Here is a 17,873-nt window from a genome sequence, read left to right as displayed (position 1 = left end):
AATCAGGGGTTGGACGCTTAACCAACTGAGCCACCTATGTGCCACTTTGTTTTATTTTTTCGTAAGCGTCTTCTCTTGCCAACAATGTTGTCATTTATACACATGAGCCACCCAGGTGCCCCTATTATAACTTTTATTAAATGTTGAGAGCTTGCTGAGCACCAGACATTTTGCACACAGCATTTTTAAAAAGAGTTTTATTTAGGGGTGCCTGGGTGGCTCAGTAAGTTGGGCATCTGATTTCGGCTCGGGTCATGATCTTGCGGTCTCTGGGTTCAAGCCCCACATCAGGCTCTGAGCTGTCAGCACAGAGCCTGCTTTAGATTCTGTCTGTCTGTCTCTCTCTCTCTGCCCCTCCCCCTGCTCATGCTCTCTTTCTCAAAAATAAACATTAAAAAGAAATTAAAAAAAAACAAAGCTTATTTATATTTAGAGAGCCCACTTAAGCAGGGGAGGGGCAGAGAGAGAAGCCTAAGCACTGACTCTGTCAGTGCAGAGCCCAACTTAGGTCTTGATCCCATGAACTGTGAGCTCATGACCTGAGCCAGGATCAAGAGTCAGACGCTGAACCAACTGAGCCACCCAGGTGCCCCTTATTTGAGTACTTTTTAGTCCTTGCTTGACAAATCTACGACTAAGGGAGTATCTCAAATAGTTTGTAATGTGGTCAGAATGGTAATAAACTATAAACTCATTGAACAGTATAAGAAAATATGTACTTAAGTGTTAAACTATGTGGCACAGACGAAACTATATAAATGTGCAAATGTCAGCGATGCAGTAGTAATCATTGAACAAGATGTTGTAGAGAAGTACAGAGGCTTAAATTGGTCCTTGACAGAATTTGAGTAATCCGGAAGAAGGAGGGCAGTCTGGGTTAGGTAGAAATGTAGCACGTTATGTCCTTTTTGTTAGTGAAGAAATTGGCAGTTGAGTTCATACTGAGTAGGAGCAGGAATAAATTTTTTTTTAAATGTTTATTTATGTTGAGAGAGAGAGAGAGAGAGCTGGGGAGGGAAAGAGAGAGGGAGAGAAAGAATCCCAAGCAGGCTGTGTTATCAGTGCAGGTAATAAATGGCAAATCCATCTTTCTAAAACTTGTCAATGGTAGAAAATAGTGATAGAAACAATTGAAAATGTCCTGGAAATATATCTATAATATATTCTGAATGGGAGGTGTGGGGTGTCATATTTGGATTCAGTGCTTTAGACAAAATGATAAGGCTCTGCTCCAAATACCCGAGTCAGGAGAAATTAGTAAATTGTAAAGCATCTGGTGTAATTTTCTCCTTCAGAGCTCTTCCCCTTTGTCTCCATTCTGTGTCACAGACCAAGACCTTCTTTTCCTTTTACTGCATGATAACACCTTGTAGGCAGTACTTTTGGTATATTCATAGTTAAGTTGGAGGCTGTATTCTCTTTGGAAGATAATGGGCCTTCTTTTGGGCTGTAGTTTGCATGAAGATGTGAAGATAAAGGACCACAAATATCAATGTTAGAAGGCATTTATCACTTATTTAGACAACTTTTTGGGTTTCCTTTTGTATTATTATGTCAAAAAGGTTTCTGAGATATTTCCTTCCTAGCTTCCCAACCAGAAGATGAGGAGGACACAGCCCAGATTAATGATTTTATATTCATACTGACCTGAGTTCAATTAACAGCTCCTCCATCATGGGTGGTCTAACCTACCCAAGCCTCAATTTCCTCATCTTTAAATTTAAATATCTTCTAGACCAGTAGCCTTGATAATGACCTTTGATTTGTATTTTCTAAGTTAAATAGTTAAAATACTACCCATATTCTAATGGCTTCTCTCTCTCTCTCTCTCTCTCTCTCTCTTTCTCTCTCTCTCTCTCTCTCTCTCTCTCTCTCGTAGCTTCACAATCTCTGGATCAAGAAGTTTTATTAAAAATTAAAACTGAAATTGAAGAAGAGCTAGAATCCCTGGACAAGGAAATTTCTGAAGGTCTGTTTATTCTTATTTTCCTAGTTAATTAGTAGACTCAGTTTGGTGTGGTTGATTTACTGTTGGTTTGATATTTTACAGTAGAACATTCTAAACAGTACAGAATTGCATTGGAATAGAATTATAAGGGTGAAACTAGAAGGTATCCTTTTTCTTTCCTGGAGGATAGGTTTATAAATGTTTCCAAACCATACCTGACAGCCTTTTCTGTTGTTAACTAATAGAGTAAACAGTCATTTAATGTAGTTTGATTTGTATTTGGTATTTTTATAGTTAATAACAACATTAAAGGGGAAAATGTAAGTAAGTTGCTTCTATGTTTGCATGTATGTATGCTATAGATAGTTGTAATAGTAATATGCATATAATTTTGTAGTCACATATCTTGTACTTAATATTATACCATAAACTTTAAAAATAGTTATTCTGGTTACCTGGCTGGCTTGGTAGAGCATTTGACTCTTTTTTTTTCTTAAGTTTTTTTTTAAGTTTTTAAATTTATTTTTGACAGTGAGAGCCAGTGTGAGCTGGGGAGGGGCAGAGAGAGAGGGAGACACAGAATCTGAAGCAGGCTCCAGGTTTGAGCTGTCAGCAAGGGCCCAATGCGGGGCTTGAACTCACGAACCATGAGATCATGACCTGGGCCAAAGTTGGACGCTTAACCAACTGAACCACCCAGGTGCCCCTAGAGCATTTGACTCTTGATCTCAGGGTTGTGAGTTCAAGCCCCATGTTGGGTGTAGAGCTTACTTAAAAAAAAAAAAATAGGGGCGCCTGGGTGGCTCAGTCAGTTGAGCATCTGACTTTAGCTCAGGTCATGATCTCACAGTCTGTGAGTTCGAGCCCCGCGTCAGGCTCTGTGCTGACAGCTCAGAGCCTGAAGCCTGCTTCGGATTCTGTGTCTCCCTCTCTTTCTGCCCCTCCCTTGCTCATGCTCTGTCTCTCTCTGTCTCAAAAATAAATAAAAACATTGAAAAAATAATAATAATAAAATAAAATACTTAAAAAACCAGTTATTCTACTAACTGCATGAAATTCCATACATTGAATAAATATTTAGCTAATCATTTCCTTATAATTGAGGGAACATTTGGGTTTTTTCTTAATTTGCTTTCCATAATTAATTGCATTGAGCATCTTGCCCAATGATTTTTTGGTACAGTTTTATATTAAGTTTACCCATATATTTAAATGTTAAAATTAGTAAATTGTAAAGATCTGGTCCAATTTTCTCTTTCAGAGCTCTTCCCCTCTGTCTCCATTCTGTACCACAGACTAAGACCTTCTTTTCCTTTTACTGCATGATAATAGCTTGTAGGCAGTACTTTTGGTATGGGTATATTTAAATGTACCCATGTAAAATGTACAGTTCAGGAGTGCCTGGCTGGCTCAGTCGGTGGAGTGTGCGATTCTTGATCTTGGAGTTGTGAGTTCGAACCCCATGTCAGATATAAAGATTACTTAAAAATAAAATCTTTAAAAAATAAAATAAGATGGGGACACCTGGGTGGCTCAGTTTGTTGAGTGTCTGACTTCGGCTCAGGTCACGATCTCACGGTTTGTGAGTTCAAGCCCCATGTTGGGCTCAGTGCTGACAGCGTGGAGCTTGGAGCCTGCTTCTGATTCTGTGTCTCCCGCTCTCTCTGCCCCTCACCTGCTTGCTCTCTGTCTCTCTCTCCTTCAAAAATAAACATTAAAGAAAATTATTTTTTTTACTCTTAAAAAAATGTACAGTTCAGTGGGTTTTAATATATTCATAGAATTATATAATCATTACCACAATCAAAATAGAACATTTTTCACATCTCAAAAAGAAACACTGTACCTATTAATGGTCACTTCCCATTTCTGCTCTCACCAGTCCTTGCCCTCATCCCTGCCCATGGCAAGCACTGATTTGCTTTCTGTCTCTATATTTGTTTGCCTATTATGGATATACACATAAATGGAATCATACACTATGTAGTCTTTTTTTTTTTTAAATTTTTTTTCAATGTTTATTTATTTTTGGGACAGAGAGAGACAGAGCATGAACGGGGGAGGGGGGGCAGAGAGAGAGGGAGACACAGAATCGGAAACAGGCTCCAGGCTCTGAGCCATCAGCCCAGAGCCCGACGCGGGGCTCGAACTCAAGGACCGCGAGATCGTGACCTGGCTGAAGTCGGACGCTTAACCGACTGCGCCACCCAGGCGCCCCCACTATGTAGTCTTTTGTGGCTGGCTTCTTTCACTTAGCATAGTGTTTTCAAGGCCTATCCATGTGGTAGCATGTAACAGTACTTCATTCCATTTTACAGTGTGTGAATATACCACATTTTGTTTATCCATTCATCAGTTGATGGACATTTAGGTTGTTTCTACTTTTATATATTATGTATAATGCTGCTGTGAGTATTCTTGGACAAGTTTTTATGTGGATGTATATTGCCCAGTAATTTTTAACAAGAAAAATTATTATAAATCATGTTTATAAATTGGTTCCCTGTTAGTTGAAAGATAAATTTATGAACTAGTTCTCTGTTAGAGAAAGAATATGAATAGAAATTCAAATATTCCAGAAACTTTTTTTTTTAATTTTTAAAGTTTATTTATTTTGAGAGAGAAAGAGCACAAGCAGGGTAGGAGTGAAGAGAGGAGAAAGGAGAGAGAGGAGAGAGAGAATCCCAAGCAGGCCCAGTGCTGTCAGCACAGCCCGATACGGAGCTTGAATCCAGGAGCCACAAGACCAGGACCTAAGCCAAAAAGATAGACGCTTAACCAACTGAGCCACTCAGGCACCCCCAAATATTCCAGAAACTTAATTTTAGTCTTTTTATTTTCCTTTACCAACATTTTTGAATGGTTAAAGTTCCAAAACAATGTTAAGCCTTTGTCCACTTCTGGTAACAAGTGCTTATGCATGGTAAAATAGGCAGAAGGCAGAAAGGAAGAAAACAACAAAGTTACATGCATTCACTTACCGAAGCCCCATACTATCCTAGACCAGTTATTAAAATGGATGCTCTCAGTTTGCTCACACACCAGAATTATTGGGAACTTTGCAGCCATTTACATCTTCCATGAAGGCAAGTACTTTATAAAGAAGTATGTAGTTTAGTAAAATTTGCCGCCTTCTGGGTGCAAGCCTTAGATTAATGCAATGAATACATTATGGAGGTTATTAGTAACTTTTGGGAATGGGTGCTAGCTGCTTGCTTTCCTGGGATTTTCTGCTCTGTATCCCATTTGTACCTTGGAGCAACAATAATTCTGCTTGTTCTTTCTCTAGTTATTAGAGTATGGCAGTATAACATGGAAACCGATGAGAAGCTAGTAGTTTGAGCTGAGGAGAGAGAAGCTGTGATTGCTTCTTTTATGTGCAACTCGTGTACTTGTATCACTTGCATAGTTTTAAAATTTATCCACATGCAGGAATATTGAGTTTGAAAGTTCATTTTAACTTGAACTGAAGTTAAATGAAGTTGAAATGAAGGCCGCCTGGTGGTTCAGCGGAGCCTGCTTAAGATTCTCTCTCTCTTTTTCTCTCTTCCTCTGCCCCTCTCTTGCTCGCGTGCACGTGCTGTCTCTTTCTCTCAAGAAAAAAAAAAACAAAAAAAACCCAAAAGGGAATGAAAGTTCTAGAATTGTTGAATCACTGTATTGTATACCTGAAACTAATATGACTCTGTATGTTAACTCTACTGGAATTAAAATAAAAAACTTTGAAAAAAAGGAATGAGGAGCACCAGGTAGTACAGTAGGTTAAGCTTTCGATTTCAGCTCAAGGCATGATCTCATGGTTCATGAGTTTGAGCCCCAGATTGGGCTCTCTCCTGTCAGTGCAGAGCCTGCTTTGGATCCTCTGTCTCCCCCACTCTCTCTCTACCTCCCTTGTGCTCTTGCTCTCTCTCAAAAATAAATAAACATTAAAAATAATAATAAAAAATTAAAAAAGGGATGAAAGTAATTGACTCATCCTGTAAGTAAGCTGATTAGAGTCTGATTTAAGAAGTGCCACATTTTGGGGCGCCTGGGTAGTTCAGTTGGCTGGGTGACTGACTTTTCAGCTCAGGTCATGATGTCATGGTTTGTGAGTTGGAGCCCCACATTGGCCTCTGGAGCCCCACACCAGGGGCTTGAGATTCTCTCTTTCCTTCTCTCTTTGCCCACCACCCCCATCCCCATGTGCCCTCTCTCAAAATAAATAAACTTAAAAAAAAAATAGGTGCCACATTTATAAAGGTAAAAACAAAATCTTAAAAACAACATATAAGGTGAGGGGCACCTGGGTGGCTCAGTCGGGTAAGCATCTGACTTCAGCTCAGGTCATGATCTCACAGCTTGTGAGTTTGAGCCCCACATCAGGCTCTATGCTCATAGCTCAGAGCCTGGAGCCTCCTTCGGTTTCTGTGTCTCCCTCTCTCTCTCTCTCTCTCTGCCCCTTCCCCACTCATGCTCTGTCTCCCTCTGTCTCTCAAAAATAAAGAAACATTAAAAAAAAAAAAATACAAAGTGGGTTGATAGAGCTAGGAGTTGCCTTTCATTTATCATTCTTACTTGAAATTGGTATGTAGTAACATACTAAATTGGCTTGTGTATTTTAGCATGTCAGTTTAGTCTTTTTTTCCTCCTAAAACTAAGATTTTCCATAAAAATCTTTCCTTTAAAATTTTTTTTAAATGTTTATTTATCTTGAGAGAGAGAGCATGAGCAAGCGAGCAAGCAAGCAGAGAAGGGGGAGAGAGGGAGAGAGAAAATCCCAAGCAGGCTCCGTGCTGTCAGCGCAGAGCCTGACTCAGGGCTTGATGTTACGAACTGTGAGATCATGACCTGAGCTGAGATCAAGAGTTGGATGTTTAACTGACTGAGCCACCCAGGTACCCCCCCTGTAGCACAACTTTTGATATTATGTATTAAAATTGATTTTTCTTTTACCCTGTCTTCAGCCTTTACCAGCACAGGCTTTGACCGTCATACTTCTCCCGTGTTCAGCCCTGCTAACCCAGAAAGCTCAGTGGAAGACTGCTTGGCTCATCTTGGAGAAAAAGTATCGCAGGAACTGAAAGAGCCTCTACAAAAGGCATTGCAGATGCTCCTCAGCCAGTGAGTTACCCTTGCTGAGGGGGAAGGTGGTTCTCTAAGTAGTCTCTGGATCTCTCAGGCAGCACTGGATTGGTTAAGGCTTTGTTTTAGATGAACAGTGTCCCTTCTTCTACTTTTCTTCACTTTTTCTTTCTTTTGCTTTCCTAAAGCATCTCTGTGTTTTGAGTGACAACTTTTACATCAAAGTGGTAATTTAACTGTTCCAGCATGGAACAGTTGATTGATCATTTGTGTTTCCTTGTTGACCTGTCAGGTTTCAACAAATGCTTTAACTGCTTTGTAAATATAAATATAAGCTATTTCACTTGTCCTGACCACTTTTTACTACCATTCTGTCTAGAGGCCAACAGAAATGTAAGGGTTAGGGCTTTATGCATTGTAATATGGGGTTAGCATCATATCAGTATTTTAGGTATCCCAAATGTGGCTAAACTTTGGGCTTGTCCATGGAACTACTGCCACGTTTTTATTGTGGGAACTTCTCTACTATGGTTTTGATCATTAAAGCTAAAGGCAAGAAGCTCCTAGTGAAAGTATATTAAAATAGAACCAAGTCATTTATTGTAAATCTCAAAATTTCTTTTCCTCTAATTCTTGCTGAGAATCATTAAGGAATTGGTATGAATTAGAAAAAATTTGTTTTAGTGAAGAATGATATCTAAAACAGGATGAAGACTGGTTTCTTCACTAAAAGGGTCAAAATTCAGATTCTAAATTACTGTTATAAGGTAATTCCTTATTTTCACGTAGGCAAACTTTGTGTGTTACTGTTTATTAGAAGGAAGCACTTTGCATTTAAGGAAAATTCAGTTTGTTTCTGCATATTCTGGTGACATGAGCAAATGTAAAAATCCAAATTATGTGTAGGACACTGAAATGAAAATCATCTTTGGATTTTCTTAATTTTATATAAATGTGAAGAGAAGATTATGGGTGTCAGAAAATAGATAGGAAATTTGGATGGACAGCAGTAGCTTTTAGAGTGTTCTGTGGAGCCTTTAGGGGCCCTGAGAAGGTAAGGGATGGGGTGAGTGGGTGGAACTTGTTAGGCCTTCTCCTGCTTCTTAAATCAGAATAGCTATCTTTTCATGTATTTTATATATCAAGGGTTAATGTAAGATTTGAAGAAACCTACTGTTTTGCCAAAAACAAAACAATTTTTAGAAGCTATTGGGATGTGGAGTAAAATAACTGAGTAGTAGAAGGGAAAACATTGTATTTCTAGCTTGGATATAAACTATTAGTGGCTTTAAGAAAACCATTTCTTTCTACGTCTAAATTTCCCCACCTATTAATTTCAACTTTACTGGGATATTATAAACACTCTGAAGAACAGTGTTATATAGGTAAAGTATTTTTTTTTTTGGCATCCTTTTCATAATCTAGAGGAAATACTGATATCTTCTCACTGCAAAGTAGATTATATTTTAAAATACACATTTAGGTGAATACTTGGTGATTTTTTTCGCCCAAACCCTGAATACTAAAATAATTATTTATTTGTTTGTTTTAAGATTTTATTTTTAAGTAATCTCTACACCCAATGTGGGGCTCTAACTCACAACCCTGAGATAAAGAGTTACACGTTCCACTGATTGAACCAGCCAGGCGCCCTTGACATAATTATTTTTTAAATCGGTACCTCTGGTACCAATCAGAGTCTGGCTTCTTTATGAATAAATTTTTTTCAGTAATCTACTCTTGAAAGTTGTTAAGCTCTGTTACTAATACCTTAAAAATAGCTAATTGATGATGGACTAGAAGTATTAAACAGGTTGGTGAGAATAATATTTAAGGTGGAAAATACCACCTACTCCAAACAGTTCTGTTCAAGTAGGAAGTTAATCCAGAATGCTTCGTAGAGTCAAGCACCTGCATTTTGAAAAGGTTTCCTCCTGCCCCTTTTTCTTCTTTGCTCTGTTCAAATAGCTCATCAGATAGGGCTGATTTTTCAGCTACTTGCTTTTCTATGTATTAAATTTTCTTTGAATATTTTAATCTGCTGGATCTTTTATGTGCATATATGTGTGTACATATAATGATTCAAATCATGTTTCATTCTGAAGGATGCTAAAGTACTCTAGCCTGATAGACAAACTACCAATAAGGACTACTGTGACCCACAGCAGCCTCAAACAGCTCAGGAAAGGAAGTGAAGGGACTGATATACACAAGTAAAGCTTCAGGGAGAATATAGGTAGGTAGACTATCAAGTTCAAGTTTTATAACTATCAAGTTCAAGTATCAAGTTCAAGTTTTATAACTACCTGGTATTTAGTGTAGGGCTTCTAAAAAATTCTAAGCTTACTTTAATGGTAATGTAATATCAGGAAGGTAGTACATAACATCTTATTAAAGAGGTCACCCATGCATCTTACCTCCTTGCAGCATCACTGTAGTATTAATTTGATATTGACCTGTATAAAAGAATGATACCTGTGTCATCAGAACTATTTTCTGAGGTATGTAGACCAGCACTGTACAATAGATACAATGCAAATCACATATATGTAATTTAAAGTTTTCTAGCAACCATATTAAAAATTGAGATTTTTAATATATTTTATTTAACCCAATATATTCAAAATATTAGTTTTAACATGTACTCAATATAAAATATTAATGAGCTATTTTACATTCTTTTTTCCTTACTAAGTCTTAGAAATCTAGTGTGCATATTGCATTTTCAATACATCAGTAGCCACATTTCAAATTAAAAAAAATTTTTTTTTACATTTATTTATTTTTGAGAGACAGAGAGAGACAGAGCACAAGTGGGGGAGGGGCAGAGAGAGAGAGAGGGAGACACAGAACCCAAAGCAGGCTCCAGGCTCTGAGCTGTCAGCACAGAGCCCTATGTGGGACTCGAAACCACAAACCGTGAGATCATGACCTGAGCTGAAGTCAGACACTTAACCAACTGAGCCACCCAGGTGCCCCAGTCACTAGCCACATTTCAAATGGTCATTAGCTGTATGTAGTGTCTAGACATTATTGTGTCATGTGTCACAATCCTAATTAAAATATGAATAGTGTGGCCTTTGGACCCAGAGCTAGCTGGGTGTGAATTCCTACATTGCTGCTTGCCAGCTGTGTGGATTGGGGATAGTCTCTTTGCTTTTCTGAGCTTCAATTTCCTAATGTGTAAAATGATAATAGGTAATATAAAATATAAACATATAAAAATATAAAACTGAACAGTAGGCTACCAATAAGTGGTAGCTATCATCAATATTAAATATTCTTAGGCTGAAGAGATCACAGACCAGATTCAGAGTAGAAATGCCTTTGGAATGGATTTCAAAATCCTATAAAAAGCAAGATTCCTCTCCTTTTTTTACATATATGTTAATACTTTGCCCACTAAAGTTGGGGAGGTAAATTTTATTCAAGCTATTGATGCTTTCATATGCTACTTGGTACCAAGTATTTTTTGTTGTTGTTAATTTGTACATGAAACCAACCATGTCTTACACATAGTGCCTAAAACCCTCAATAAATTAGTGTTGTCATCCTTCAGTGATTTGAGATTTTGGTATGACTAGAACTTACATGGAAATAATCAGAAAGGCTTATCTCTGCCCTCCAGGATTTTATGTCATAAGACTCCAAGTTAAAAATAGAGCTCCATTTACTGCCCTAGTTTATTCCAACTCCTTATATCCTCAATTGGAGAAGTCTTTCAGTGACATGTGTCTTTAATTTTTAAGTGTTTTAAATTTTTTGCCTTTTAAAAAAGTTAAATTTGTGCTTTTAATTTTATTAATGAGATCATTTTGTTACTATTTGATCTTATTTTAATAACCTAAGTGTTTGTTTATCTGCAACATGGAAATCCTGTTGGATAAGTTTCAATTATTTTAAAAGTGTGATTGTTTATCTTGCTGTGTTGTTAACTGCTTTCCCAAGCTGGTAGCGTACCTCTCAGCCTATAGGGAGTGATTGAAGAGAAATGCATACCAAATGTTAAAAGCCACATCTCATACAAAACAATATGTGGAATATATTCTTGGGTACCTTAGCAAAAAGTTCAACAGCAGAATAGTGATTGTATATTTATTCATCTGGAAATTTAGAATTTTCCTTCTTTGTGACCCAGACTTTTAAAAAAAAATCTCTACAGGCCAGTGACATATCAGGCATATCGGGAATATACACTGGAGACCACAGTTCATGCCAGCGGCTGGAATAAGGTATTAACCAAATTATCTTTTCTCTTACAAAATTTTAGTGTGTTGATAAAGTGCAGGAGAAATTGCTAACGTCATAGAAGTGAAAACTGTTAGAGCTCGTTATTTAATGCATAAATCCAATTGTATAAGTGGATGTTTTTGATTAAAGTGGTTTTTTGGTTAATGCTACAAGTTTTTGGTTGGCCCAAAAATATGTGTCCCATAGTGTGCTGCTCTTCCTATCTGTTCTCAATTTTCCATCATTTCTTCATTTTTCTATATTGTATATGACATTTATCTCCAGGTGGTTATTTGTTACCCTGTGTGTATGTCTTGCAGTAGAAAAGAATAAGAGCTTCACATGGGAGACCACTTCTTCTGGTTTTCTCTTTCTCTCTTTCTGTTTCTCTCTTTTGTTTTTTTATTCCTCTGGTTCTCTTAAATGAGTAATACCATTTATGTTTACAAGGTATCTCATGTCACGTCTCATTGGATCGTTACAACCATCTTCTGCAGAGAGCAGAATGGACTTTATTACCTTTTGTTTTGTTATTTTTTTATTTAGTTAGATCAGGTGAGTAATCAGAGAAAAAAGTTAAATGAATTGTCCAGGACCCCTTGGTTAGGAAATATTGGAACCAGCACTAGAGCTGAGATCTCAGATCTTCTGATCCCAGCTTTAGTGTTTTTTCCACTGTACCATACTGCTTATCCATAATCTCAGAGTGTATTATCTATTTATCACCTTGAAAAGGCAGAAAGTCTCAGGGGATGCAATATAGGAAGGCTCAGCTCAGGAAGAAGTGTGGCCCTTAGTGATATTGTGCAAGGAATAAGAAAATTCAGTAGAATTACTTTTATAAATAGGCACGTCTACTCTGAATTTAAGTTTTTATTTCAGACAACAATTCCATATATCCATATATATTCCGTATATCATCACAACAGTTGCACTCCTTAATCTCCATCACCTATTTAAAAAAATTTTTTTTAATGTTTATTTTTGAGAGAGAGAGAGAGAGAGAGACAGAGCATGAGTGGGGGAGGGGCAGAGAGAGAGGGAGACACAGAACTCAAAGCAGGCTCCAGACTCCATGCACAGAGCCCAACGTGGGGCTCGAACTCATGAACCACACGATCATGACCTGAGCTGAAGTTGGATACTTAACTAGCTGAGCCACCCAGGTGCCCCTCCCCATCACCTATTTAACCCATCCCCCCACCCCTGCCCCTCTACTCAGAATTGTTAATAGTATGAGTCCAATCATGTGACCTTACTACCTAATTGATGAGTATTATTTTTATTCACCTTATAATACAGGCTTTAGAAACATAGTCTTTGTAACTGGACTTGTTTCAAATATCAGCTTTGCCACAGACTAGATGCATATCTTTGGACAGTCCATTAAGCTCTCTAAATCTTAATTTTCTTGCTTTTTTTTAATTGTTATTTATTTAAGTAATCTTTATACCCAACATGGGGCTGAAACTTACAACCCTGAGATCAAGAGTTGCTTGCTCTTCCAACTGAGCCAGCCAGGTACCCCTCTAAATCTGAATTTTCATATACATAAAATGGACCTAATAACAACTTATAAATTTTACTATATTTAAATGACATAATATAGTTAAATGCTTATTTAGCACATTGCCTGACACCATAATAAGCACTCAGTAAACAGTGACTATTAACATTACATTTAACACCTAAGAACTTGTTCTCAAATAGTCACTATTATGGATGGGGTTCTACTATGTTATTTAACTACAAATAACTTATTTAAGAAGTTTGTTTTATTTCCTTTCTTGGAATAAAAAAACACTCTTATTTGGATGTTTGAAATAGATTTGTTTGTTATATAAATAAAAATGAGCTTAGTTATGATATATTTCTTAGTATATCAAATAACACATATTTAGTTACCTAATATTAGTAGCCTTCTTCCCCTATTTTATGTTATCTTTCTGTCACTCTTGACTAGTGACTGTTAATCAATTCTTGTATGTTCTCCTCCCCTTGATCCTGTGGTTATCCTAAAAAAAAAATCTGAGTAGACCCCAGACTTCATTATTTTGTCTTCACCCATCTGATTTTTCCATTCTGTGCTTCATTTTAGTCTCTTATCTGGACCAAAGGCCATGGCTGTGGCTTGAATACCTCATGTAAATGAGGCATGCCAGTTAGAGTATTACTTGCTCTGCTGAATCCATTATTACTCTCCTATTAAGTCCTCTAGGGCTGAAAAGAATATGGCTGTCTGGTAGGTAAAGACAGCTCAAATGAAACACCCATCAGAGAGAAGAGAGTAAAATGTCCACAGAGCATGCCACATTAGGGGTAAACTGAATATCAGTTTATCTGTACAGGGATTCTAAAAGCATCTTGGTAGAATACTCTTTATATCAAAAGAAGAGGAAAAATGTTGGTCACAAACCTGTATTAATAGTTTATTTTTTTTTCATGTTTAACAGTCTTTAATTCAAATGTGAAAATTCAATACAAGCCATGTATAGGACTTGAGACTTGTTCTTTTAAAAACAAGAATGGAGGAATGCAACAAAATGATCTTTCCACTTTTTCTTCAGAAACTTTCAAAGAAAGGATAGATCATAGGGCAATAAAGATCCATTTAGTCATACCCACTTTTTCCCCCTACCAAGTCTTTCACCCATTCCAAAATTTTAATACACATTCCTGAAGGAAGATTTACTGTTAAGCTTGCTTACTTAATCATTTAAAAATACTTAGCACCAGCTTGCTTCCTATAATGGCAAACAAATCAAATCGTGAAACGACTTCAATATGCATTTCTTCTTTTTAAACCAAGGGGGTACTTATTTGTAGAAAGCAATGCTTAGCCTACAGATACATTTCCCAGAAATGGCATATGCCATTCAAAGGCCTAGATACGCTCATGCTTTCAAACGGAATACCTAGCCTAATGTGCATACAAGCATGAATGGCAAAGTTGAAGATCAATATTATAACTATTTTTTCTATTTATTTGAAGCATAGTAAAGGAAAAATTGGTATACTTTGGAAATTCAGTGGTGTAATAGTATGATTCTTTAGGAAAAGAAAGTACATATATAAATGTAGGTATGTATGGGGCGCCTAGGTGGCTCAGTCATTTAAGCATCCGACCTTTGGTTTTGGCTCAGGCCATGATCTCACAGTTGGGTTCCTCAGCGCTGACAGTGCCAGGCCTGCTTGGGATTCTCGGTCTCTTCTCTCTGCCCCTCTCCGCCCCTCTCTGACTTGCGCTGTCTCTATCTCTCTCAAAATAAATAAATAAACTTAAAAAAAATGTAGGTATGTGTATGCCTAGAAAAATAATTGAAATATGTGCCAAAATATTAAATAATATGTAGTAATTATCTCCAAATTATACGTTCTTTTATTTATCTCCACCACCCCTACATGGCTATTGTTTTTTCCCTATGTACTTATCTGCTTCTGAGGAAAAAAGAACACAACCATCAAAGAGAAAAAGCCTTGAAATGCTTAGCTTTGCCTTTTCTTGGGGGTATAGACTCTGCCAGAAATACATTTATGCTCAAGTGCGTGTGCCATTGGACTGCTAACTATAATTATGTTACTTGTAAAATTCCATAACTGGTTATGGCACATTCATAATCACTGTATTTTTTGACTTTGAGTGTAAATGGCATCCAGAGATACACCACACTTTACATCTTATCTTACTGCCTTCTATTTTTCTCACTCTCCTTATATCCTTTTTGTTAAACTAAACATTGTAGGGCACCTAGCTGGCTCAGTTGGTAGAGCGTGCGACTCTTGACCTCAGGGGTCCCACATTGGGTGTAGAGATTACTTAAAAACAAAATATTTAGGGGCACTTGGGTGACTCAGTCAGTTACGCATCCAACTTCAGCTCAGGTCATGATCTCACAGTTCGTGAGTTTGAGCCCCACATTGGGCTCTGTGCTGACAGCTCAGAGCTTGGAGCCTGCTTCAGATTCTGTGTCTCCTCTCTCTCTGCCCATCCCCTGCTCACACACGCGTTCTCTCAAAAAAATTAAATAAATAAACCTTAAAAAAGAATCTTTAAAAAATAATAATAATAAAATAGAATAAACATTGTAACTGTAAAAAGAGAACCAGCTATAGTGTTAGTACGTACTGTTCATAGTGTAATAAACTTTAGAAAAATAATAGCAAAAATAAAAATAAATATATTTGCCTTGGTTAATTTTTAGTGGCATATTTAATCACTAATATTTAAAATCTTTATTATTAAAATTTCAAGCATACGCAAAATCACTCAGCTTCAATAAGTATCAACATATGGCTGGTCTTGTTTCATCTATTTCCCCCGTACTCTTCTCACTCTCCCTGCAGATTACTTTGAAGTAGACCCTATAAATCATTTTTTAAAAATATTTTTTTAAAGTTTTTATTTATTTATTTTGAGAGAGAAGGAGAGAGCATATGGGTGCATGAGCAGGGGTGGGGAAAAGAGAGAGGGAGAAAGAGAATCTCAAACAGGCTCTGTGCTGTCAGTGCAGAGCCTGGCACGGGGCTTGATCTCACATGAGATCATGACCTGAGCCTAAATCAAGAGTCAGATGCTTAACTGACTGAGCCTCCTAGATGCCTCTCCTAAATATCATTTTTTTCAAAAATATGTTAATATGTATTTTAAGGATGATCTATCCCTTTTTTTAACCAACTGATAATACCACTATTTTACCTCAAAATATGAACAGTAATTCTGTCATCACATAATCTATTCAGTATTCAAAATTTTCCACTTGTCTCTTAAAGGTATTTTTCTAAGATGATTTGTTTGAATTGGGATCCAAACAAGGCCCATGCATTGCATTTGGTTGATAATTCTCTTGTCTTTACTTTAAAAAAAAAAAATTAGGATATAATTCATACCATAAAATTTACCATTTTAAAGTATATAGTTCAGTGGGTTTTTTAGTACATTCACAGAGCTGTACAGTCATTTCTACCATCTGATTCTGGAACGTTTTTATCTTTCCGTAAAGAAACCCAGTACTTAGTAGTAGTCACTCTCCATTTCCTGTTCCTCTCAGCCCCTGGCAACATTACTGTCTTTTTAAATTTGCCTATTCTGGATATTTCATATAAATGTGATCATGTAACATGTGACTTAAGTGTCTTTTAATATGTAGGCTTATCCTCTCTCTTGTGTTTTTCTTTACTTACAAGTTATTTCTCTTAAATTTCCTACTTTCTGGATTTTATTGACATCATTGAGATGTCACTTAACATTCTTCTGTATCTATATTTCCTTTCCCTTGGTAGGTAGATCTAGAAGCCTAATCATATTTAGGTTTAATCTTTTTGGCAAGAATACTTCATTGGTCATGTTCCCTATTTCCTGTTGCATTACACTGTGTGATACATAATGCCTGGTAGTCTCAAATTTTATTTTGAGGTAGATAGGACAAACATTCAAACCTAATCAATTGATTAGATACAGATAAAATTTGTGGGATATGACATTTATTAGAATTGTTAAGTTATAGCATGGTTACTGAATAGTAGATTGATGGATCAAAATATGTATTTTATAATCACAAATATCTATTCTCCTGGAAGAGACCCTTGACGCTGTAAACTAGTATATTTTATTTCTGCACCAGGCAAGCTCATATATTCTTTAATAAAAAGATAATGTTGTTAGCAAAGTCTAACCTATTGGAGGAAGGTGCCATGTAGTACATATGAGGAGACAGTAAATGGAGGTATTCCTTTTTGTTGGTCAAAATTGCTTTAGCATTTCTTTACCAAAGTTATTAGAGGAAAAAATAACTTCTATGTTTTTGGGGATTACTATCATTTAGCAAGGAAATGATTTACAGAGAGGAATTCAAAGACTAAGACTATTTGGTTGCTTTTGAGTCCTAGAGATATGAATAGTGGAGACCTTCTAGGTATGGATGCTTGGGGATCCAGGTTTTTTTTAAAACACTTTCTTTAGTACTGTGGGAGGGGGAACACAAAAAAAACTATCGGGTATAAGGTGATAAGTATTGCCGATAGTACGTTGCCAAGTTGATGGAATTGGTTGTAGAAATAACTCATGAAGTTTTGTGTGTGATGACAAAAATTACAGGGCAAGTGAGTTTAACTATATTAAGACCATCTAAATTATACATAAAAGATAGTGGGCTTGGAAGTCCCCACATAGGTCCTTGAAGATAGTATGTCAAATAGGTAAAATAGAGCATGTATCACCAAGAGTGTTAAAATTAGAATTTGTTAGTCCTGTCAAATAACATTTCTGCACTCTGGTTACTGAGTTGCAAGAAAGATATAATTGGGTTGGAGAAGATCTGGGAAGAAATAACTTAAATGATTAAAGCAATGGAAGAATGGCCATGTGAAGAACAGACTAAAAGATTAGTAAATTTCAGCCTAAAAAGTATAGTGAACGAGAGGTAATATGATTAAGGACTGAAATTAAGACAGTAGTGAAAGAGGATTACAGATTTATCTCTAGACGATTACATAGTAAAACTAGGGCATCTACTTTTTGATATATGAAAGATAAATTTGGAACAAATAAAAATAAGTATTATATAGCAAGTATAAAGTGTTTACAACTCATTTCCCTAAGACATAATAGAGCTTAAATATGAATAACTTTAAA

The 17,873-nt window shown here is 36.6% G+C and overlaps 1 protein-coding gene across 9 annotated transcripts in view; it reads left to right on the top strand.

Moving 5' to 3' along the window:
- The window catches only part of BCL2L13 (BCL2 like 13), an 87,162-nt gene that overhangs the window by 32,382 nt on the left and 36,907 nt on the right, over nucleotides 1-17,873 (top strand). For 2 of the 9 annotated variants that reach the window (XM_047865092.1, XM_047865101.1), the window contains exons 3-5: nucleotides 1,880-1,969; nucleotides 6,895-7,051; nucleotides 11,175-11,244. In XM_047865092.1, the coding sequence (XP_047721048.1) occupies nucleotides 1,880-1,969; nucleotides 6,895-7,051; nucleotides 11,175-11,244 (317 nt within the window). Of the gene's footprint in view, nucleotides 1-1,879; nucleotides 1,970-6,894; nucleotides 7,052-9,224; nucleotides 9,249-11,174; nucleotides 11,245-17,873 lie in introns of those variants that run through there. The other 7 variants (XM_047865094.1, XM_047865093.1, XM_047865100.1 and 4 more) reach the window with 4 other exon arrangements.

The sequence above is a fragment of the Prionailurus viverrinus genome, chromosome B4, assembly GCF_022837055.1.
Source record: "Prionailurus viverrinus isolate Anna chromosome B4, UM_Priviv_1.0, whole genome shotgun sequence".
Classification (NCBI taxonomy): domain Eukaryota; kingdom Metazoa; phylum Chordata; class Mammalia; order Carnivora; family Felidae; genus Prionailurus; species Prionailurus viverrinus.
Note: the sequence above shows the minus strand (reverse complement) of the source record. Positions and strands in the feature narration are given on the sequence as shown.